The following is a 25,909-nucleotide window of genomic DNA, read 5'->3' on the forward strand; positions in this document are numbered from 1 at the left end:
TTTCATGGATTATAAGTATAAATTTAATTTATACAACATATTTGCTAATCTGTATACTTTGGCAAAATAGACATATTAAACATTTAAAACCTCAAATATGCATCTAATATGATAGTTCAATCTAAGTAAAGAAACTGGAAAATTGTAATCAGTGGAAATGCCATTTTCTTTTTCATTGTGTAAGAATACTGTTATAACTTAAAGATTAAGTAATAAATAAATTAAAGAATAAACTTTATTTTGCCCACTTTATATTATAAAATAGGCATTTCATCTTATTGACACAATATTTCTGCTCTAGGGCAAGTAGACTCTTGTGGTCCACCTCCTCAGCTTAGCAACGGGGAAATTAAAGAAAGGAAACAAGACTATGAACACGGTGAGGTGGTGGAATACGATTGCAATCCCAGATTTCTAATCAAAGGGCCTAAGAAAATTCAATGCATTAATGGAGAATGGACAGCTTTGCCTATATGTATTGGTAATGCATATAAAATACTAACATTGCAATGAACTTTTTGTTTGGGTTCTTGTAAAGGCATACAATATGTTTTAAAAATAAATATGTTTTTGTGAAATTTGCATAGAGGAGGAGAGAACATGTGGAGATATTCCTGAACTTGAGCATGGTGATGTGCTGTCCTCTGACCCTCCCTATCACCATGGAGATTCAGTGAACTTCAACTGCAGAGAAGCATTTACAATGGTTGGACACAGATCAATTACCTGTATTCGTGGAATGTGGACCACACTCCCTCAGTGCATTGGTGAGAATACAGTTCTCCAACTGACATTTAATCATGTTTAATATATTTATTATAAAAATCATTTGCAATGATATTTTTTGAATTTAGAGATGTTACTGAAAATGTCTGGTCTTATATTTCAATAAATCTAAAATTTGTTGTTTATTTTTCAATATGTGTCTAAAGGCGGGAAATATAAACTCGCAATAGAATTTTATGTTCTGTTCTGTCCTGATATTAATGTAGTTTGTTTCTATAATTTGAACCTGTATCTTATTTATAGACTGTATAACTCCACAATAGGACATTAGTCTCTTTCCCTCAAAGCTTCTAAATAAAACAGTTTCTTTGTCTGTGTCTGTTTCAAATGCAGCAGAAAGAATCTACTGTGCTGAAGAGTGAGTGGGTCTCAGGTCCTCTTAGTCAGTAGTATAACAGCTTCGTGAGACAGTGGGAGTTGGGCAAGTAAAATTGTGATTTATGGACTTCACTTTATCTGTGAATCATCCTATCCCTTTGGTCACCAACTTTTTGATGATTTCAAACATGAGTAGGAGCTAACGGTAGCACCATAGTCATTCACTGCTTGTCCCGGCCTGTGGGATGATCAACCGAAGCTCGAACTCCTGTGAGGGAAGAATGGCATGGGACAAAGAGACGCGAAGAACGGCAGCAAGACAGATATTCTGATCAAGCTGCAAAATTTTATTGAGGAGGCTGGGTATATATACTCTAGAAGGAGAGGGGGTGGCTAGTAGGGACGGTGGTGATCTGGGATTGGTGGCTGCTGTTGCTAGGGCAGAGGGCAGATGTACGGTTAGTACTTTTGGCGCGAACTTTAGGCACGAACTACTATTACTTCCGTGAAGAAGGCTGATTATAGTTTAGGCTGTTCTTTGTTTCAGCCCTGGCGGCCATGTTGCATGTTTCCGGCATCACTGAGGGTGGATTTTATACATGCTACCTTAATTGTCCCCAACATTGGGGACCCAATTCATTTTTCCTCGGAATGAGTTCTTTCCCAAATTTTTCCTGGCCCTCCATTCAAAGACAGCTTTTGATTTCTAGTCTTATTCATTCATCAGATCCTTAGATATTAATTACCCTAGGAAAAATTAGGGGGTAAACTCAAGCTTGAAGAAAAGAGATTAGTAGCTGTTTTGTTTACTTCTTTATTCTCAACACCAAGACGAGTAAGAATTTCTTAGGTGAATCAAAACATGTTGCTTATCGATCCTCACATTTTTGCAAAGTATATCCCTGCCGGTGTTACTGCCACTTCAAGACACAAGCTCACCTTTGTCGTCTTCTACCTCCACAAATAATTTCATCTCATTCAGCATGGGAGGAAAACCCCAAATTATATCCACTAAAACCCCTCAAATTTTCACTCTTACCCACAGCAAAACTTTTGTTTCAATTAGTACCGTCTTCTGAGCTCAGAAATTCCCTTCATAAAATTCATCCTCTACCTATATTCAGTTTGTTGTAAACCATCCTAGGCTATTATAGACATACTCCACCAATTTTCCCCTTTCAAAGTTTATTTTTGCATGCTTCTGTTATGGCTTCTTTTCTCTTCTTCATATCTATTTTTTGCCTAAAAACAAAGGAATCCGTGCAGGAAACCAATCAACCACATGACAACGACGATGTTAACAATGATATAGCCATCTTATTCCAGTTATAAAGAGAATCCTTTGGTTTGCCTCCCTCGACAACTCTGAATGATGTTGTAGGTCATTCCTTCTTAAAAACAGGGCTAATTCTGAAGTCTTGAGTGTGTTTGGAAAGGGTCCTTTATTTTTTCAAGGTTGCTTTACAAAATCGTTACTTTTGTTTGGCCAAACATTTCACTTTTCTTTATTCTGTTTGAACCTCTTCTTTTCCAATCAGTAACAAAAAATTACATCAAAATCTACATTGCTATTTTATCAAATTCAAACAGACCCCATATTTAGTGAACATTTGAAATATGTATCTATATCTGTATAACAATACTCTATGGTCGGTATATTAACTTACGCAGGAGCCGGCAAAGATTTACTATTTCCGTTTTACAGTATTATTTGACTACCACATGATCTGTATTAAATACCTTCTCAGAGAATCTAAGATTACATGTAGAAAAGAGGTTTGACTTTTAGCACCCAATTTCCATGTATCTGTCTCTTTTTTGTGGTGATTATACAAAAGATCTGCATAAATATTCACATTCTGTGTATCATAAGGTATGTGCTCTTATTATGTTTTATCTGCTTTATTGAGGAATATATTTAAACTAACAACTTCTTATATCGTATTCCCACAAATCATGCCTTTATTTAATGTTTTCAGGTTTCCAATTAAATATAATATAGTCATTTTGAAATCAAGAAAATGAATGTGGACATTTACTGAGATTTTAAATACTGGACCAAATTTAGTTGTGGGATGACTCTTTACTATGTATACTGTCCTAAGAAGTGAATCTCTTATGCTCCTCAAATTTCCAAGGAGCAAAATGTCTTTATGACAAATACTTTGTCTGAAATTTCAAAGAGCTGACACAGTTTATCTTCGTGTTTAATAGCCCATCCTAAGCAAAATGACCAAGAATAAATTGATTGGTGGAACTTACAAGAAAAATCATGATTTCATTATACTACTGAATCTTCAATAATTTTATATAGCAATTCTTTAGATTCTTTATAATTATCAATCATGGGAATATTTTCATTTTACAGCAACAGACCAACTTATGAAATGTAAATCATCAAGATCAGTTTTACTTGAGGCAAATGTAACACATATATCTGAATTTAACCATAATACCAACTTAAATTACAAATGTAAAGGAAAAAAAGAAAACAAACAATCAACCTGTGTAAATGGAATATGGCATCCTGAATTAAACTGTACAGGTAAGCTTTTACTTTTAATGCTTGAAAAATTTATTCTATTTCTTCCTAACTTATAAAAGTTGTATCTTTTTACCCTTCTTAAAAAATTGGCTGTTTACAATTACAAATACTTTTCAAGCTGGAGAGGGTTAAGTTGAAAACAGAGTCTGAAAACCAAGGTGCAGAACAAGTTTATTGAGCTAAGTGACACATGTAGGAGCAGAACTAAAAGAGAGTCACTGCTCAAAGAACAGTGGCAGGGGAAGAGTTTATATACTCAGCACAAAGAAAGGGTATGGGGGAATGGTGAGGGGCAGGCAAAGAAGATGTGAGCTAAGAGAGTTGTCTGGGGCAGGAAGATTTTGGGAGCCATAAATCTGCAGAAGCTGCCCATGTAGGATGTTTATGTAGGAATGGGCTTATCTGGTGAAAAGCAGCACACTTGCTAATTTCAGCATGACTTGTTTATCACAGTTCCTTCCTTCCTGTGGAGGCATTAGCACCACAAAGCACTGTTGGTGTGACTTTCTGCCTCACTTGCTTTTTGCTTCTTCTTTGTAGTTTCCTAGGTAAAAATGGAAGTTTAAGCAAATTAAGATGATTAGTAAAGCTATTCACCATTCTAAATTCATTGAGAGTAATTTAGAAACTAGCCAAAGCATTGTTTTCTAAATATTAAATATATCTTATGCATTATTTAGCTTGATCACAAAGCACCCATAAACTTGGTGAATTTAAATTAACATCTGGGTACTAGGTATGCTCATTACTATTAGAGTCCCTTAGCTTCTAATTCCTTTGATTACAAATATATGCATCTATACCTATAACTCCACATATAGATATACCTATGCCTATATCCTCACCTATACTTATGCATATCCCTGTAACTATTATTTATTATCTATCTCCAATTTATCTGGCAACAACCTATCAATTATCTACCAACCTATCCATCATCTTTCTATCATTTATTTATATTCTCTCATCTTTCTATTCTCTATTTATCTATATTTATCTTGAAAACCCTGAGTCATATTGACACTTTCAGTTCCAATTGCATAACACAGGGTTCATTCTAAACTACCCACATTTCATATTTGTAACACTCTTCTCCAACTGGGGGAGACCTTGCCCCAATTTCCTCATTAGTTTTACCAATTTTTACAAGCCTAGATACATACAAATTATTTCCATACAATATGAAAGTAAACCTATATACTTGGAGTTCAACATGCTTATAGTTGTTTTCTTATGGAAGCAAGTAATATTTACACATGGTGACATGCATATGTTTGTCTAAATTTTCTTCTAGAAGCTTTGCAGTTTTATTATTTATATCTAGGAATAGCATCCAGCTCATATAAATGTCTGAGTATGTGTAATGTAGAAGCTGATATATTTTTTTCTTTATAGATAAACTATTCTAGGAACACGTATTTAAAAACTGAAATGAAATCAGTTGACTGTTGTACTGTTGGCTTATTTCTGGACACTTTATTCAGCCCGTTTGACTGTTTGTTCATCTCTATGTCCAAATCACATTGCTTTAATAATTTTAGCTTTATATTATGTTCTCAAGCTATGATTTTCATTGTTAAGATGTTTTAGTTATTCTGTTGTTTGCTTTTCCATGGAAGTTTAAAAAAAGCTTTTCAATTTCTTGTAATTTCTACTTAAATGACAATAGGGTTGACATCAAATCTATTGATTAATAAAGAGAAATGACATCTCAGCCATATTGAGTTCCCCACTCTATGAACATAATGCATCTCTCCCATTATTGAGTTCTCCTTCATTTTCTCATTATTTGTTTTAAGTGTAGAAGGTCGTCAGATTTCAACAATATATGCCCATTTTATTCTTTCAATATTATAAACACAATCCTTCAAAATTATTTTTTTTTTAAAGAAAGACAGAGAAGGAAGGAAGGATAGAAGGAAGGAAGAAAGGGAAACATATTTATTTTTATTATATTTTTGTTTGTTTGTTTGTTTGTTTTTACATGGGCTGGGGCCGGGAATCGAACCGGAGTCCTCCGGCATGGCAGGCAAGCACTCTTGCCCGCTGAGCCACCGCGGCCCGCCCCAAAATTATTTTTTGAGGTTTTTCTTGCAAGAAAAAAAACACTGATTTTGTATTTCATTTTGTGTCCTGCAACCATACTAAGTTCCCTTACTCATTCTATTTATTATTTTGTTAGAATTCTCTGTAGACAATTATATCATTGTAAGTGGATGATTTTATTTCTTCCTGTATTGTTCTTACATTATTTTGGTTCTTTTCTTATTTCATTTGCTAGGATCTGCAGTAAGCGTAGAAAGGAAGTGATAAGAGCAAACAATCTTGTCCTGTTCCTGCATTGGGAGGGCTATTTATTAAATATTTCACCACAATTAAGATAGTAGTTCTAGGATTTTTGTAGATAATTTTTATAAGATTGAAGATGATTCTTTCTCTTCTTAATCAGTTGACAACTGAATTTGTTAAATACTTTTCCTGCATCTATTGATATGATAATAATATCATTTCATTTTAATTCTGTTACTATGATGAATTACATATGTCAATTTTTGAATATTAAACAGCTGTTTAATTACTGAGTGGGTAAACTCCACTCAGTCATGATATTTTGTCCATCTATATTTTGAAGTAGAAGATTTGTTAATATGTTGTTTAGGTTATTTGCAATTGCATTAGATTCCTAAAGCTGCTATAACAATGTAACACAAACTGGGTGATTTTAACAGTCAAAATTTGTATAGACACATCTCTGAAGGCTAGAAATTCAAGGTCAAGTTGCTGACAGGACCATGCTTCCTCTGAAGTATGGAGGGAAGAATCTGTTCCATGTGTCTCCTGACTTCTGGTGGTGGTTTGTTTGCAGTTGATGATTTTCTCTGCAGTGATTGTCCCCTGGTGTTCTCTGAGCTATCGGTTTGTGTCCAATTCTCACCTTATTATAAGGACAGGCAGTACTGGATAGGGTCCAATAGGGACACCATATTGGATTCATTTGACCAGGTCTACTCCCAAATACTCTACTCCCAAATAAATTCTCCTGCTGAGGCTCTGGGGGATTAAGACTTATCTTTTGAGGGTCACAATTCAGTCTATAACTGCACCTCTGTTTATGGGGAAATTGGTCTGTGTTTACATTTTTCTGTGATATCTATTTTGCAAGATTTTGTTATTTAGTGACATAAAGTAAATTGAGAAATGTTCCCTGTTCCTGTTTTCTGAAAGGGTATGTGCAACATTGATATTGTTTTCCTTAAATGTTTGAAAGATTTCATCTGGGTAGCCATGTGATCCTGTAGTTTACATAGTTTGAAGATTTTTTTAATGGAGAATTCAATTTGTTCACTAAGGGTACCTCCTATATTGTTTTTCTCAATGTAAGGGAGTTGCAGTTTTCACGAGCTATTTCCATTTTATCTAACTTAAAAAATTGACTGGCATACACTTGCTTCTTATAGTTATTTAAGATCCTAAATGCCTTTTAATATCTATTAGAACTTTGGTGGTATAGTTTATTTTCTTCTTGATAGTTTTAATATCTTGTACTTTTATGTTGACCCCTTTTCCTAGATTTTTAACTGAATTAATCTTTTCAAATAACCAATTTTAGTTTTGCTAATATTTTCTATTTCCTCTCTTCTCTGTTTTGAGCTTTCTTAACTTAATCTGTTTTTAGCTTTGTTAATTTTATCTATTTTCTCTTTTCTATTGATTTTATTGCTTTCTTCCTTCAAATAGCTTTTATTTTAGTTTTTCTTCTTTTTTTCATTTCTTAAAGTGAAAAATAAAATTGTGGCTCTAACCAATCTACTTTTAAAATATTATCCTTTTAAAGCTACATTTTTCTTCCTAAGTAATGCTTTAGCTGTGTCCCACAGATTTTTTTCTTAAATTTTATTTTCTTGGAATTTTTAAAAAATTTTTATTGTGATTACTTCTTTGATCTGTCTGCTATGTAGAAACTTCTTGTTTATGTTACAAATATTTGTGTTTTTATATACTTTATTCTTACTCATTTTGAATTTAATTCTGTGGTTTTAGAGAACATACTATGGAGGATTTCAATGTTTTGTAATTTATTACTATTTTTTGTTGTACATTATACTGTCTATTTTAATGATTTTGTCATGGTCACATAAAAAAATAAATGCAGACTCTATTGGATTAGGTTAAATTGGCTCTTAGTGGTCTTAACAATTTTTTGTGTCTTTCTGATTTTTTGTTCTACCAGTCATAATAAGAAAGGTGTCAATATTGCTAACTGGGCTTGTTAAATTGTCTATTTAGTTCTATCCATTTTTTACTTTGATATTTTTTAGACATATACACATTTATAAGGTATTTGGATTTATTCATGGACTCTTTTAAATAATTACAAACTATTTTTATATCTTTATGATACTCCTTGACTTGAAGTCTATATTGTCTGATTATAATGAAGACAATTTATTTAAAACAATTGACCATTTCCATGTGATATTGGCAGCCTCAAAAATGTCCAAATAATCAACATCCTCAAATTATGATCCTAAATTCAAAGCTCAAATAATGTAATAAGAGAAATAGCTACATACTTTTTTACACATCTCACATTTTGGAAAATAATAAATCACTTATGACTTACCATAAAAAATATTTTAAATCAAATGACAATGTTAGTAAGGCCCATAAAAATCCACAGGAGAGGGTCACCGGCCGAAGCAGGAAGAGAGCCTGTCTCTTCTGAATCCTCCTTAAAAGGCTTCCAGTGATTAGATTGAGCATCACTCATTGCAGAAGACACTCCTGTTGGCTGATTACAAATGGAATCAGCTGTGGATGCAGCTGACATGCTCATGATTTAATTCTATGACATGTCCTCATCGCAACAGACTTGCCCAGCCAGACAAACAAGTACCACCACTTGGCCAAGTTGACACATGAACCTGACCACAACAGGTGTTATAATTAGATGCTAGGAAAGCATATACACTAAAAAGGCATAGTATGAAGGAGTAAAGCATTAATTAGTATAATGTAAATTTAAGCTAAAAAATATATAGTTGAAACCAAGATTTAAATTTCTGCTTTGGAGAAATTTTTCTGGCAAAATGTACCAAGAGGAAGTACAATTTATGATTATTAGGAGAAAATGTGAGTAAATAGTCATTAAAGAAGAAAAATTTCCCGAGAATACATTGAAAAAATATGCCAACAAATTTAAAAACAGGAATGAAACAGAAAATAATTTTAATAAAATTAAAACATTCATATTGATGAAGACAGAGATAGAAAGAAAAGAAAGAAAGAGAGAAAGAGAAAGAAACCTGATGATGTAATAAAAATTAATGCAGGGTATGCAGTGAAATATCTCCCTGAATGTGTAATTTAGTTAAATCATATTAATGGTTAGAAATAAAGGAAATAGGTTTTACATAAATTATGTAAGATTTATCACAAAAAAAATAAAAGGCATACGCTGCAAGGAGGAGCAAGAGAATATCAACCAAAAGTGATAATATTAAAATGTTATAGAAGCTAAAAAGTATTACATATATAAATATGAAGCATAATAATTATTTGATCATTTTTGATGTATTGCTACTGAATTATGTAGTTATTGTAAATTATCTGTTTAATTTTTTCAAACTTTTGATTTTCTAAGCAAGCAATCAATTTTATTGTTTCTAGAAGTAAAAACACCATCATGTCCTCCTCCACCTCAAATTCCCAATCTTCAAAATATAACAACTACAGTAACTTATCAGGATGGAGAAAAAGTATCTGTCCTCTGTGAAGAAAATTATCTACTTCAGGGACCAGAAGAAATTGTGTGCCAAGATGGAAGATGGCAGTCAGTCCCACGCTGTGTTGGTCAGTAGTTCCCAACCTGCTTCATTCTTTCCGACTGAGGTTCCTATGCCTCTGGGGGTCGCTTAATTGAAGAAGGTGAAGACCTTCATCCATATCTAATACACTGTATCCTGAAACAACGCATTACAATTAGGTGTCTAAATCAATCAACATTCTTTCACTTCTCTCAAATGTATCCAGGCAAAACACTGCAACGTTCTTTAAGTATGGGATAAACTTTCATTTACTCCTAGTTCAGTCCTCAGGAGGAAAAGGTCAAGATTGAAGGTGGACATTGAACAACGGGGTATAACTTAGATATTATGGGGATATATATCTTTGGAAGTTGCAAATATCTATTCAGTTTTTAAAAATAGTATTTGTTTACATTACCTTAGTTTTAAAACCTCCAATAAAATTTTATTTTATTTTTCAATTTAAATATTATGCTTGTGCTTGACCCTTTGATTTCTGTATTTTATCTAGAAAAAATGCCATGTTCTGAACCACCTCTTATAGAACATGGAATCATTGAATCGTTTATATTTTCTGAAGAAAGGAAAGAAACATCCAAACCTAGGCGTTACAGACATGGCACTACGTTAAGATATACCTGTGAAGATGGTTTCAGGATAGCTGAAGAAGATGAGATAACATGCTACATGGGAAGATGGAATTCTACACCTCAGTGTGCAGGTGAGGGCAGTGTGCCAAACTAGTATTCTGTGTTCAGTGTAACTCATTAACAGTAATCAATTGTCATCAAGGTCAATAGCCAGACTATTTTGATTATATATATTTATATGTATATATAAATCATTGTATATTTACTATTAAAAACAATTTTACAATGTCCCTTTGGATTTCTTCTTTTTCATGTTTTTTAACTTTTTATTCAAAAAGTTTCCTACTTAGAGGTTAAGATAGATCTCAGTGGAAAGAACTACACAAAACCCATGTGATTTAACATTACACAGACTCTGCTCGATACCTCTGTTTAGTTTGCTAAAGTTGCTGAAAGGCAACATACCGGAAATGGGCTGGCTTTTAACAATGGGGATCCATTAGTTTCCAAGCTTACAGTTCTGAGGCTGTAAAAGTGTCCAGATCAAGGCACCAACAGGCAATCCCGTGACTCTGAGCTCCCCTTGCATATAGCAAGGCACAAGACAACCTCTGCTGGTCCTTGTCACCCTGGTTTCACAGCTTTCAACTTCAGGCTTCTCCGTTTGTGAATTTCTTTCTGATCTTCCGTTCATGTCCTTCTCACAGCGTCTGTTTTCTCTCTGTTTCATGCTCTTATACAGTGCTCCAGTAAGAGGATTAAGACCCACCTCGGGCAAGCCTCAACTGAAATAACCTAATCAAAATGTCCCACCCACAAAACGTCTACACCCGTAAAGAGTGGATTAGCTTTAAGAACATATTTGCTGGGATACATAGCTTCAAACCCTTGTAAGCTCCCAACCTCTTTACCTATCGTTTCTGAACTTTCTAAGCAAGTTGCCAAGTTGATGACATATGACATATATGTTAGTTTGTCCCTCAAATCAAGAATACTGTCCTACATTTAAAAAGAAAGAACGCCCATCAAGTTAAAAAAGAAAATTAACAATTATGCATCACTATCCATCATTCAAGTTTTACCCTCAGTCAGGTTTCACCAATGGTCCCAGTTACGTCCTTATAACACAATGACTCAGCTCACAGTGGGGCATTGCATTTAGTTACCATGTGTCTTAAGAATCCTTCAATCAGGAATGTCTTCTTAGTCTTTCTATGATTTTTAGAGGCTGAACGCTTGTGATGGATATGCCTCGGTGTGGGGTTCTCTAATGTTTCCATGTCATTATCTAGAGGTATGTGTCTCAGTCAGGAATACCTCTGACATGACACAATGTTCTTCCCTGTAGATAGATCACTTGGAGGCAGGGATGTGGTGGCCATTTTGTCCTATTACTGTTGATCGTAACTTGATTCTTTGGCTAAGGTATAGTCTGTCAAGCTTCTTTTTTCATAGAGTTATCTTCTCCTTTCTGTAAAGACAAGTGTTTTCCAAGGACATTTTTGAGACTATGCTAATATCCTGTTTCTTCTCAAAATTCACCCACTAGTTTTAACATGTATTGATAATGCTTGACTAAGACAATTATTACTGCAATGTTCACAAAATATGATTCTCTAACTCAATCATGCCTGTTTGTTAGGAAGCTAATATATGGAAGAAAGAGCTTCCCTTTTTCTTTTCATTTATTACTGATATATATCTGTGTGAATGCAAATATTCCTATTTTATTGTTGTTCTTAGCTATACTGATGATCTGAATCCACTGACGTGGTCACTGGGAGTCCCTTGAAGCTGTTTCTTTGTCTTTTTCTTATCATTATCGAACACTTCTTTATGTGCCATGAGTTCTAGGCTTATCTTGTATTTTCATTACCTCAATTCATCCATTTCTTCAGGAAGCTCTATTTCCTTCTGAGAATAATGGCAATTTATAGTATAAAAATTAAAGTGTTAAAAAAAAACTGGTAGGTATTTCATACAGATGGATTTCTCTGGGTGGACATGAAGCTTATAGACTTCCCGAAGTTCTCTTTATTCCTGATAACTTTCAAACAGTGCTGGAGGGCCTAATAAATCTGGTGAAGAAGCTCTAAAAAAGGGCTTTGAGACAACAGCAGTTAACACATTGTTCTGAATACTGTTTTTGGAAAAATCTTATTCCTTCTCTACCCAGTTCTTCTCCTGGCTCCAACTTAGAACGTATATCTGATTTGCAGACCTGATATACCACTAAGACCAGATGACTGATGTTCCCCAACATCACATTTCTGAACAGCTTTCACTGGGATGTGTTCGGCAGGGCCCACTCATCCAGGATGAACTCTATAACTACATCTTTAAGTTCATTAACTCCAGTGCTTCCATTGTCAACAGATCAGCTGACAACATCTTCATATGGGTTTTCTTTCACAATCAGATAAGCAGTGTGCATGGTCCAAAGTACTCCCATAGCCACGATGCCTCCTACGTGGGTCCCTTTGGATTTCCTGCAATATAGTAGTACTTTTCTTAGGTTCCTTGATCTTCAGTCTATTTACTTTTAACATCCTGGTTAGGTAGAGAAGCACTAGTCACCTATTTCATATAAATGAATTGATAGTTTAGTTTAAGTTCTTGCTCAGATTGAGAGAGGAACAGACACTATAATGGTGGGTTTAGGAAATGATTTTACACCTCCTTTGTGATATGAGGTAGTCATTGGATTATTTATTTTCAAATAAAGCTATTAAGTATGACAACCAGTACATAAACTTACATTTTAGACTTAGTGTTATGGATTTATTTTTCAAAAAAATTTCTTTTTAGGAATTCCTTGTGAAAAGCCACCTTCAATTCCTCAAGGTGCTCCTTCTCCAAATTTGGACAGTTATGAATATGGACAAGAAGTTACATATGCGTGTAACATCGGCTTTGGGATTGATGGACCTGCTTCTATAAAATGTTTAGGAGGAAGGTGGCCCCCTCCACCAGTATGCCAAAGTACAGTGTATTTTTATTCTACAAAAAAATATCTATTTTTCAAAGCATAAATGGTACAAGTGACAACCAAGCAGCAATTCTAGAATTTAACAAGTTATCTCTGGAAAGCTGTGTTGTGGCAGAGAAGTAGAACCTTAGTAATAAGAAACGGTTGACATCAGGAACCAAATTATCTCCTTTTCACATCCTCTTGTGTGCATTTTCAGCATCCTCCATTATATATTCTCAGACTGATCATCTCTGTTGATGGAGCAGAGCTGGTCCTTCCTCATTCTCATTATTCATTTTGCTATTAATTTTTGAATTATGTCCTTATAAATATATAATTTTCCAGAAGCTAAAAAAGAGAAAGAAATATGCACATAATGTTAATGGCTGGTATGAGGAAGGTTAGAAGGTAAATGCAAGATGTAAGAATGTCTGCAAGCATTAGAACTACATATATCTTCTCAGGCTTCTGATATTACTATTTCCACTTTATCCCTTTGATAAATGTAGAATAATTAAACACAATTAAATTGTCTCCTTACAAACATGTTTTGTCAAGTTATGAAAAATATTGTATAGCATTCATTGGTTTGATATGTAGTTGATATTATTTTAGTATTTCATTGTTAGCTATTATGTATTTTTAAATATTTACTGACCAAGTGCATATATTTCTTTAGAAACAGATTGTTCTGGATTACCCAATGTTGGTAACGCCATACTTGTAAGTCAGAAGAAGAAATTATATAGATCTGGAGAGCAATTAATGTATAAATGTCCAGAGTATTTCCAATTGGATGGATCAAATATTGTTAAGTGTATTAACAGAAACTGGATAGGAAGTCCAAAATGCAGAGGTACTGTCATGAAATTTTAAAATTTACCTATTGAAGTGCTTTAAGCAATAGAATATAGAAGTTTTTGTTTCTAGCACCATTTAGAAATGGATATAGACTAATTTTTAGAACTGATTAAAAAGATGGGACTGGATGTGCACGTGTATCTTGTCACTCAGTGACACTCAGAGTCTTCCCTGGATCAGCAGCATGAGTGTCTTCTATGAAATTGTTAGACATGGAAACTCATGGCTCAGCTGGGTCCTTGGAGCAGAAACTCTGGTGGGAGGTTATGACACTTTTTTTGACAAGGCCCCAGTGTAGTGCATGTGCACTTCAATTTGGGAACTGCAGCTGTAGCCTGTTATTACTTCACACTCTCTTGTAATTTCTGATGAATGATACCATTGTTCATTGCAGTGTCCTTAAGCATTTTCCAAAAGAGTCATTAGAGTTGCTTCTGTCACTTAAAAATTTATTTTTCTGCTACTTTCTCACATCTGCTGAATCTTTTTGATTGCTATCTTCCTAATTAACTGTATTATTTTTCAAAGTGTGCTCTTAATTCTGACCTATTTTCTAGAAGTGCATACCTCTGCTTACTTTTTTAAGGGACTAAATTTCTGATTAATGAGAAGGATAATTGCTTATCCAATCTGATGTCACATGATCTCTTTATTATGCCTTTTTTAGATTCTAAATTCACATTGAATTTTTGTAATTTATATTTATATACCATTCTTATGTTCACTGACTTCATAGAGGAGAAAAAAGATTTCTCAAACATATAATGAAAGATGAGAGAGAGATTTAAGGATGTAGACATTCAAATCTTGTAATGAAAATGTATTTACTGACATTCTTTCAATCTTACATATAATTTTTGAAATTAGTAAAATTTTACATAACAAATTATCTACTGATTTTAAATCGGCCTTGGAATATATTTAGAATCTCCTTCATTGAATTGCTATTCAAAATGCTCACTAACTGAGGAAACTTTTTCCTTTCTATTCAGATATCTCCTGTGTGAATCCACCCTTAGTGGAAAATGCTAATGTTATATCCCCCCGTATGGATAGATACCCACCTGGTGAGAGAGTACGGTATGAATGCATCAAACCTTTTGATCTATTTGTGGAAGTAGAAGTGACATGCCTAAATGGAACCTGGACAGAATTACCTAAATGCAGAGGTAGAGTATTTTATTCTCAAAAATCTGTAGAGAAAATAATCGGGATACATGTGTGGATGCAAATATATAGTGAGATAGTGCTCAAGGAATATGCTATTTTAAATGAAAATAAAATAATCGTGCTTAAAATCCCATTCATTTTGTGGACCAAACAAGTAATTCGGTAGGTTTGTTTTATGAATGATTGGATGTATTAAAGGAGCAGTTAAAATCTTGGAAAATTCCCTAAATTAAGCATTAAGACCCTGAGTTATTTCCTTCAGAATAAACATGTAAAAGATATTTTAATTTGAAATTTGCAAGATGTGGCCGGAAGTGATCATACAATGAGATATAAATTTGAGCATCTTCAGCATATTAATTATATCTAATTGGATTTGAGTAACTGACCTCATTCAGAGAAAATGAAGTCTCCACACTTGGTCTTGTGGTAATTCATATTTAGAGTTCAATAGATAAAATAAGTCAGTAAAAGGAATATTTTATTAGCTTCTTCTATTTTGTTAAATTAAATGTTCGCCTGGTATAATACTTTCTAATTTATACTATGAATATATTTAAGTTTATATCTTCAATGTTAACTTTTTGGAGTCAGCATGTACTTGGTATTGTTTTATTTCCACATATTCTTTCTTGGTCTTTGAACAGGTATATTTACAACACGTAATATAAATAAATTCTTGAAATATTAAGGCTTAATATGCCATCTCATTATTGTGCTTCTTTTTCCTTTTTTGTTCATAATTCCATTTCTTGTCTTCCCTGTGGGTTCCTTGACATTTTTAGAATTTCATTTTCATTTCTCTACATTGTATTTGTTAACATCTCCTTGTTTAGTTTTATGTTTTTAGCAGTTCCTCTAGGTATTGACAATACATATGGAAAACCTATCAATATCTATTGGCCTCGACATGTTATCATTTCAGGTGAAGTAAGGAAATCTTACTTCCATTAAGGTCCATTTAGTTTTCCCACATTTTTAATATAAATGTCTGAAGTATTTTGTCTACATACACTGATGTATCAGATAATATGATTTCATGCATCATATACAAAACTCATGTTAAGATAGATATTATATTTATGCCTACTTTTATGAATTTTATTTTTCATTTTTCTTTCCTGAAATCTCAATCGTTTTTCTGTTATCTTTTCCTTAATATTGGCAGAAATTACTTTAGCCCTTCTTTAAAGGTATATCTGTAGGAGGAAAATTCTCTTGAATTTCTATATCTTAAGATATCTTTAGCTGCTGTTATTCCTAAAGATTAGCTTGCTTGTTTGTATTTTGTGTTGAAAGTTGTTTTATTGCAGCACTTGAAAAGCATTGTACCACTTCCTTCTGATGTTCATGGTCGGATGTGAAACAAAGTATCACTTGAATATTTAATCCCCTATTACATAATTTCATTCCAGGTGCTTTCAAGATTTTTTCTTTTCTTTACTTTTTAGCAGTTTGATTATGATGTGCCACAGGGTGAATTTATTTGGAATTCTCCTGTTTGGAGTCCACTCAGTTTCTTGATCATGTAGATTTATACCTTAGGCCCAATTTGGGAAATTTTCAGTCATCAGTTTTTTTTTTTTTTAATGCTTTGGTATTGAGATACATTCACTCACCCTACAATCCTTCCGAAGTATATAATTGTTGACTCACAGTGTCATCACATAGTTGTACTTTCATCACCATGATCAATTTAGAACGTTTTCATTAATCCAGAAAAAGGAATAAAAAGAAAACTCCAAATATCCCATATCCCTTATTTCCGTCTATCATTGACCCTTAGTACTGGTGTGTACATTTTTGCCTATTGAAGAAAGAATATTACGATAGTACTATTAACTAGCTGTAATCCATAGTTTGCAATAGGTACATTTTCCCCATATACACTTCTATTATTGTCTCCTTGTAATAGTGGCATACGTTTCTTTCAATTCATGAAAGAACTTTTCATATTTGTACTATCAATCATAGTCATTGCCACCCCAAGTTTCACTGTGCTATACACTCTCATCTTTCAACCTCCAGATTTCATTCTGATGACATATATGAATCTAAATTCCCCCTTGTACCACATGCACCCAAAATTCAGGACTGTGAATTATATTCACCATAATGTGCTGCCATCACCTCTATCCATTTCCAAATATTCAAGCTAGACCTAGTTAAAAATCTGTGCACATTAAGCAAAAACTCCTTATCTTTCTGGTCTCATTCTATATTCTAGTATCCTGTGTTCTAAATTTTACATCTATAAGTTTACATACTATAATTATTTCACATTAGTGAGATCATACAATATTTGTCCTTCTTGTCTGATTTAATGTCCTCAAGGTTCATCCATGTCGTGTGCTTTAACTTCATTCTTTCTTGTAGCTTAATAATATTCCATCAAGTGTATATACGACATTTGATTTATCCACCCATCAGATATTGGACATTTGGGTTGTCTCCATCATTTGACAGTAGTGAATAATGCCACTATGAACGCTGGTGTGCAAATGTCAGTTCCTGTCTCTGCTTTCAAATCCTCTGGGTATTTACCAAGTCATAGGATAGGCTTCCTGAGGAACTCCAAACCGTCCTCCACAGATGCTACACCATTTTACATTCCTACCAGCAGTGCCTACGTGTTCCTATTTCTACACAGCCTCACAAACACTTGACGTTTCCTGTTTTTTTAAATTTATTTATTAATCAAAAAATTTAACAAACCAAATAAAACTTTAATATATATATAAGTAATCCACAATATCATCACTTAGTTGCATATTCATCATTTCTTAGAACATTTGCATCCATTCAGAAAAAGAAATAAAAAGACAATAGAAAAAGAAATAAAAACAAAACAGAAAAAAAGGAAGATTATACCTACCATACCTCTTACCCCTCACTTTCACTGATCACTTGCATTTCAAACTAAATTTGCTTTAACATTTGTTCCCCCTATTATTTATTTTTATTCCAAATGTTCTACTCATCTGTTGACAAGGTAGATAAAAGGAGCATCAGACACAAGGTTTTCACAATCACACAGTCACATTGTGAAAGCCATATCATTATTCAATCTTCCTCAAGAAACATGGCTACTGGAATACAGCTCTACATTTTCAGGCAGTTCCCTGAAACCTCTCCATTACATCTGAATAACAAGGTGATATCTACTCAATGCGTAACAATAACCTCCAGGATAACCTCTCGACTCTGTTTGGAATCTCTCAGCCATTGACACTGTCTCATTTCACTCTTACCCCTTTTTGTTGAGAAGGTTTTCTCAATCTCTTGATGCTGAGTTTCAGCTCATTCTTGGGTTTTTCTCAATCCCTTGATGCTGAGTCTCAGCTCATTCAGGATTTCTTTCCCACGTTGCCAGAAAGGTCCACACCCCTTGGAGTTGTGTCCCACGTAGAGAGGGGGAGGGTGGTGAGATTGCTTGTTGTGTTGGCTGGAGAGAGAGGCCACATCTGAGCAACAAAAGAGGCTCTCTCAGGGGTGACTCTTAGGCTTAAATTTTAAGTAGACTTGACCTATCCTTTGTGGGGTTAAGTTTCATATGAACAAACCCCAAAACTGGGGGCTCAACCTATAGTTTTGGTTGTCCACGCTGCTTGTGAGAATATCAAGAATTCGACATGGGGAAGTTGAATTCCTCCCCGTTCTTCCCATTCCCCAAAGGGGGCTTTGCAAATACTTTTCCACTCACTGATCGAATCACTCTGGGATTCATCGGGACATCACTCTGGAAAAACCAACAAAATCTCAGGTCCTACCTGAGATTCCAAGTACTTATGGTGTTCAAAGTTATATTAGGAGATGCACTAGTCAAAATATAAATTTTGTACCAAATAAACATTTTTTGCTTTAGTCTCACACATAAGGTGACATTTTAAAATATTAATTACCATCTATTCTCAGTACCCTGCAATAGTGACATTCCTTTGTTCTTCCTCATGCAAAAACATTTTTTAAATTTGCACAATTAGTCACTATTATTATACACTCTAGGCATTCCTAGATTATACCACCTCAATCTTTAATATCTATCTTTCTTTCTGATTTCATTTATGTCCCCATCCCTCCTCCCTCTATCATTCTCACATGCAGCTGCATTCAGTGTTTTAACGTAATTATATTATAGTTAGGTAGTATTGTTCTGTCCATTTCTGAGTTTTTGTATTCAGTCTTGTTGCACAGTCTGTATCCCTTCAGCCCTAATCACCCGATATCTTACCCTATTTCTATCTCCTGATGGTCTCTGTTACCAACAAAATATTCCAAATTTATTCACTAATGTCAGTTCATATCAGTGAGACCATACAGTATTCGTCCTTTTGTTTGTGACTAATCTCACTCAGCATAATGTCTTCAAGGTCCATCCATGTTGTTATCTACTTCATAACTTTATTCTGTCTTACAGCTGCATAATATTCCATCATATGTATATACCACAGTTTCTATAGCCACTCATCTGTTGATGGACATTTGCCTGTTTTCATATGTTTGCAATTGTAAATAATGCTGCTATAAACATTGGTGTGCAAATGTTCGTTTTTGTTTTTGCCCTTATGTCCTTTGAGTAGATAACTATCAATGGTATTGCCAGGTCATATGGCAATTCTATGTTCAGCTTTTTCAGGACCACCAAACTGCCTTCCACAGCAGTTGCATCATTTGACATTCCCACCAACAGTGAATAAGTGTGCCTCTTTCTTCACATCCTCTCCAGCACTTGTCATTTTCTGTTTTATTGATAATGGCCATTCTGGTGGGTGTGAGATGATATCTCCTTGTGGTTTTGACTTGCATTTCTCTAATGGCCAGGGACGTTGAGCATCTCTTCATGGGCCTTTTGGCCATTTGTATTTACTCTTCTGAGAAGTGTCTGTTCAAGTCTTTTTCCCATTTTGTAACTGGATTGGCTGTCTTTTTGCTGCTGAGTTGAACAATCTCTTTATAAATTCTGGATACTAGACCTTTATCTGATATGTCGTTTCCAAATATTGTCTCCCATTGGTAGGCTGTCTTTTTACTTTCTTGACGAAGTTCTTTGATGCGTAAAAGTGTTTAATTTTTAGGAGTTCCCATTTCTTTCTTTCTTTCTTCAGTGCTCTTGCTTTGGGTGTAAGGTCTATAAAACACCTCCAATTATAAGATTATTAGATATTTCCCTACATTTTCCTCTAACTGTTTTATGGTCTTAGACCTAATGTTTAGATCTTTGATCCATTTTGAGTTAACTTTTGTATAGGGTGTGAGATACGGGTCCTCTTTCATTCTTTTGCATATGGATATCCAGTTCTCTAGGCACCATTGAAGAGACTATTCTGTCCCAGGTGAGTTGGCTTGACTGCCTTATCAAAGATCAAATGTCCATATATGAGAGGGTCTATATCTGAACACTCTATTCAATTCCATTGGTTGATATATCTATCTTTATGCCAGTACCATGCTGTTTTGAACAGTGTAGCTTCATAATATGCCTTAAAGTCAGGCAGCGTGAGACCTCCAGCTCGCTTTTTCCCCCTCAAGATACTTTTAACAATTCAGGGCACCCGGCCCTTCCCAGATGAATTTGTTTATTGGTTTTTCTATTCCTGAAAAGTAAGTTGTTGGGATTTTGATTGGTATTGCATTGAATCTGTAAATCATTTTAGGTAGAATTGACATCTTAACTACATTTAGTCTTCCAATCCATGAACACGGTATGCCTTTCCATCTATTTAGGTCTTCTGTGATTTCTTTTAACAATTTCTTGTGGTTTTCTTTGTATAGGTCTGTTGTTTCTTCAGTTAAATTTATTCCTGAATAATTTATTATTTTGGTTGCAATTGTAAATGGAATTCGTTTCTTGATTTCCCCCTCAGATTGTTCATTACTAGTGTATAGAAACACTACAGATTTTTTGAATGTTGATCTTGTAACCTGCTACTTTACTGTACTCGTTTATTAGCTCTAGTAGTTTTGCTGTGGATTTTTTCAGGGTTTTTGACGTATAGTATCATATCATCTGCAAACAGTGAGAGTTTTACTTCTTCCATTCCAATTTTGATGCCTTGTATCTCTTTTTCTTATCTAATTGCTCTGACTAGAACTTCCAACACGATGTTGAATAACAGTGGTGATCGTGGACATCCTTATCTTGTTCCTGATCTTAGGGGGACAGTTTTCGCTTTTTCCCCATTGAGGATGATATTAGCTGTGGGTTTTTCATAAATTCCCTTTATCATTTTGAGGAAGTTCCCTTGTATCCCTATCCTTTGAAGTGTTTTCAATAGGAAATGATGTTGAATTTTGTCAAATGCCTTCTCCTCATCAATCGAGATGATCATGTGATTTTTCTGCTTTGATTTGTTGATATGGTATGTTACATTAATTGATTTTCTTATGTTGAACCATCCTTGCATACCTGGGATGACTCCTACATGGTCATGATGTATAATTCTTTTAATGTGTTGCTGGATTCGATTTCCTAGAATTTTGTTGAGGATTTTTGCATCTATATTTATTAGAGAGATTGGTCTGTAGTTTTCTTTTTTGTAATATCTTGTCTGGTTTTGGTATGAGGGTGATGCTGGCTTCATAGAATGAGTTAGGTAGCTTTCCCTTCTCTTCAATTTTTTTGGAGAGTTTGAGCAGAATTGGTACTAATTCTTTCTGGAATGTTTGGTAGAATTCACATGTGATGCCATCGGATCCTGGCCTTTTTTTGGGGGGGGGGGAAGCTTTTTAATGGCTGGTTCAATTTCTTTACCTGTGATTGCTTTGTTGAGGTCATCTGTTTCTTCTCGAGTCAAAGTTGGTTGTTCATGCCTTTCTAGGAAGTTGTCCATTTCACCTACATTGTTGTATTTATTAGCATGAAGTTATTCATAGTATCTTGTTATTACCTCCTTTATTTCTGTGGGGTCAGTGGTTATGTCTCCTCTTCCATTTCTGATCTTATTTATTTGCCTCCTCATTCTTCTTCATTTTGTCAGTCTTGCTAAGGGCCCATCAATCTTATTGATTTTCTCATAGAACCAGTTTCTGGTTTTATTGATTTTCTCAATTGTTTTCATGTTCTCAATTTCATTTGTATCTGCTCTAATCTTTGTTATTTCTTTTTGCTTGCTTGGGGTTAGTTTGCTTTTCTTTCTCTAGTTCTTCCATGTGGACAGTTAATTCCTGAATTTTTGCCCTTTCTTCTTTTTTGATATAGGCATTTAGGGCAATGAATTTCCCTCTTAGCACTGCCTTTGCCACTTCCCGTAAGTTTTGATATGTTGTGGTTACATTTTTATTTTCCTTGAGATATGTACTGATTTCTCTTCTAATTTCTTTCTTGACCCACTGGCTGTTTAAGAGTGTGTTGTTGAGCCTCCACATATTTGTGAGTTTTCTGGCGCTCTGCCTATATTGATTTCCAAGTTCATTCCTTTATGATCTGAGAAAGTATTTTGTTTGATTTCAATCTTTTTAAATTTATTGAGACTTGCTTTGTGACCCAGCATATGGTCTATATTTGAGAATGATCCATGAGCACTTGAGGAAAAGGTGTATCCTGCTGTTATGAGGTGTAATGTTCTATAAATATCTGTTAAGTCTAGCTCATTTATTGTATTATTCAAATTCTCTGTTTCTTTATTGATCCTCTCTCTAGATGTTCTAATCATTGATGAGAGTGGGGAATTGAAGCCTCCAACTTTTATGGTAATGTGTCTATTTCTCTTTTCAGTGCTTTCATTGTTTGCCACATGTATTTTGGAGCATTTTGGTTCGGTGCATAAATATTTATGATTGTTATATCTTCATGCTGAATTTTTCCTTTCATTAATACATAGTGTCCTTCTTTGTCTCTTTTAACTGTTTTTCATTTGAAGTCTAATTTGTTGGATGTTAGTATAGCTATTCCTGCCCTTTTCTGGTTGTTGTTTGCATAAAATATCTTTTCCCAACCTTTCACTTTCAACCTTTGTTTATCTTTGGGTCTAAGATGTGTTTCCTGTAGACAGCATATAAAATGATCCTGTTTATTAATCCATTCTGCCAGTCTATGTCTTTTGATTGGGGAGTTTAGTCCATTAACATTTAGTGTTATTACTGTATGGGTTGTACTTTTTTCTACCATTTTGCCTTTTGGATTTTATATGTCATATCTAATTTTCCTTCTTTCTACACTCTTTTCCACACCTCTTCTTATGTCTTTGTTTCTGTCTCTAGTGCTCCCTTTAGTATTTCTTGCAGAGCTGGTCTCTTGGTCACAAATTCTCTCAGTGATTTTTTTTCTGAAATGTTTTAATTTCTCCTTCATTTTTTTAAGGACAGTTTTGCTGGGTATAGAATTCTTGGTTGGCAGTTTTTGTTTTTAGTAATTTAAATATATCATCCCACTGTCTTCTTGCCTCCATGCTTTCTGCTGAGAAATCTACGCATAGTCTTATTGAGTTTCCCTTGTATGTGATGGATTGGTTTTCTCTTGCTGCTTTCAGGATCCTCTCTTTCTCTTTGACCTCTGACATTCTGATAGTAAGTGTCTTGGAGTACATCTATTTGAATCTATTCTCTTTGGGGTATGCTGCACTTCTTGGATCTGTCATGTTAAGTCTTTCACAAGAGTTGGGAAATTTCCAGTGATAATTTCTTCCATTAGTTTTTCTGTTCCTTTTCCCTTCTCTTCTCCTTCTGGCACACCCACAACATGTATATTTGTGCACTTCATATTATCACTCAATTCCCTGAGTCCCTGCTCATATTTTTCCCTGTAGTTTCTGTTTTCTTGTTGGATTTCAGTTTTTCTGTCTTCCAGTTCACTAATCCTACCCTCTGTCTCTTGAAATCTACCATTGTAGGTTTCCATTGTTTTTTTTCATCTCTTCTACTGTGCCTTTCATTCCCATGAGTTCTGTGATTTGTTTTTTCAGAATTTCCATTTCTTCTTTTTGTTCATTCCTTGACTTCTTCATATCCTCCCTCAATTAGGTGATTTGGCTTTTGATGAGGTTTTCCATGTCTGTTTGTATATTCTGAATTAATTGTTTCAGCTCTTGTAACTCATTTGAACTGTTGGTTTGGTCCTTTGACTGGGCCGTATCTTCAATTTTCCTGGTGTGATTTGTTATTTTCTGCTGGCATCTAGACATTTAATTACCTTAATTAGTTTATTCTGGAGATTGCTTTCACTTCTCCTACCTAGAGTTTTCTTGCTGGATGAATTTGTTGTCTATCCATTCTTTGACATTCAGTTCAGCTTTTTCTGGACCTCTAGCTTAGGTTTTGTTTAACAGATATGAAGTTTTCAGTTCTTGTTTTCTTGTTTCTTGCCCTGTTTGTATGGTGCCTTTCCCCCCCAACCCTTAGGAGGTTCTACATAGGTATTATAGACTCTGCTGGGTTTTGCTAGACTAAACTGTCCTTGTATCAGGGAGAAGGAGTCACCTGCATCAGTTTTCCCTGAGTGTGGGACCCAGGAGGTTAAAAGACTTTCCTGTGAAGTCTCTGGGCTCTGTTTTTCTTATCTTGCCCAGTATGTGGTGTTTGTCTGCCTGCGGATCCCACCAGAATAAGATGATGTGGCAGCTTTAACTTTGGAACCCTCTCCCTGTTTGGGGCATGGTGGACACCGAGGAGAGGTTATAGGCTGGTTTTAATGGCTTCAAATTACCAAGCCCTGGGGTCTGAATTCCTTGAGGGAGAGATTCCACCTGAGTTGTGCTTCACCCCTCCCCTAGGGAAGGCACAGGCTCGAGACAAGCCCTACCTGAAAGGAGCTTCTTCTGCCTATGCCCTGGGCTGTTTCAGCCTGAAAGTCCTGCCACTGAATCCAGAGGCAGGCAAGCCTTTGTAGAAACACAGCCACAAAAACCTCTGTTTCTTTTCTTTTTTTTTTTTCCTTTAGCCAAATGAGCAACCTCCACTTTGACCAGGTTCACCTGAGCTGGGGGCCTTATTTTAGTAGTCAGAATTTGTTAACTAACACCACAATTGCTGTTTGGTTGGACTCAGCCCCTTCTGCTGTTAAAGTCTCTTTCCTTTCCCCTCTGGGAAGCAGCCTGTGGGGGCAGGTTACTGGCCATGGTGGCTTGGGGAACTCACGGTTCTGGGGAGGCTCGCAGCTGGTCCAGCTGGTCCAGACTGGGGTATGCTGTGTGTCCGGTCTCTGATGAGGCTCTAGGGGCTGTTCTGTACTTTTTCTGGTTATTTAGTAGTTGTTCCGGAGGATGAACTAAAACGTGCACATTGCTAAGTCGCCATCTTGGCCCCACCCCTAATACACAATTTTTCCTGTTTTTTTAATAGCAGCCATTTTCATTGGTGTGAGATGATATCTCATTTGGTTTTGATATGAATTTTCTTAATAGCTATTGAAACTGAGTATCTTTTTAAGTACTTTATAACCATTTGTATTTCCTTTTAAGAAACTCTATTATTCATGTCTTTGCCCATATTTTAATAGGGTAGTTTGAGTTTTAATTGTTGAGCTGTAGGATTTCTTTGTATATTCTGGATATTGAACTCTTGTCAGATTTATGATTTCCAAATATTTTCTCCTGATGAGTCAGCTGCCTTTTCACCCTTTTCACAAAGTCCTTTGAAGAACAGACGTATTCAATTTTTATGAGGTCCCTTTTATCTATATTTTCTTTCATTGCTTGTGCTTTAGTGTAAAGTTTAAGAAACTGCTGTCTATCCATAGATCTTACAGATATTTCCTATGTTTTTTTTAAGAAATTCTTGGTACTGGTTCTTTTTTTAAAAAACTTTTCAAATTGTATAATATCACATGTATACAAAGCAAAGAAAGAAAAAAGCAATAATTTTCAAAGCACTCTAAACTACTTGAGAAGCCCAGAGTTTGTCATGGGCTAACATATCATCATCACAA

General features: G+C 34.8%; 1 protein-coding gene across 1 annotated transcript in view; it reads left to right on the plus strand.

Moving 5' to 3' along the window:
- LOC143680793 (complement factor H-like) overlaps positions 1-25,909 on the plus strand; it is a 133,395-nt gene that overhangs the window by 97,049 nt on the left and 10,437 nt on the right. The window contains exons 13-20 of the mRNA XM_077157294.1: positions 302-481; positions 588-767; positions 3,473-3,649; positions 9,320-9,502; positions 9,968-10,177; positions 12,855-13,028; positions 13,697-13,873; positions 14,871-15,047. Of these exons, the coding sequence (XP_077013409.1) occupies positions 302-481; positions 588-767; positions 3,473-3,649; positions 9,320-9,502; positions 9,968-10,177; positions 12,855-13,028; positions 13,697-13,873; positions 14,871-15,047 (1,458 nt within the window). The remainder of the gene's footprint in view (positions 1-301; positions 482-587; positions 768-3,472; positions 3,650-9,319; positions 9,503-9,967; positions 10,178-12,854; positions 13,029-13,696; positions 13,874-14,870; positions 15,048-25,909) is intronic.

The sequence above is a fragment of the Tamandua tetradactyla genome, chromosome 4 (genome assembly GCF_023851605.1).
Source record: "Tamandua tetradactyla isolate mTamTet1 chromosome 4, mTamTet1.pri, whole genome shotgun sequence".
Taxonomy (NCBI): Eukaryota; Metazoa; Chordata; class Mammalia; order Pilosa; family Myrmecophagidae; genus Tamandua; species Tamandua tetradactyla.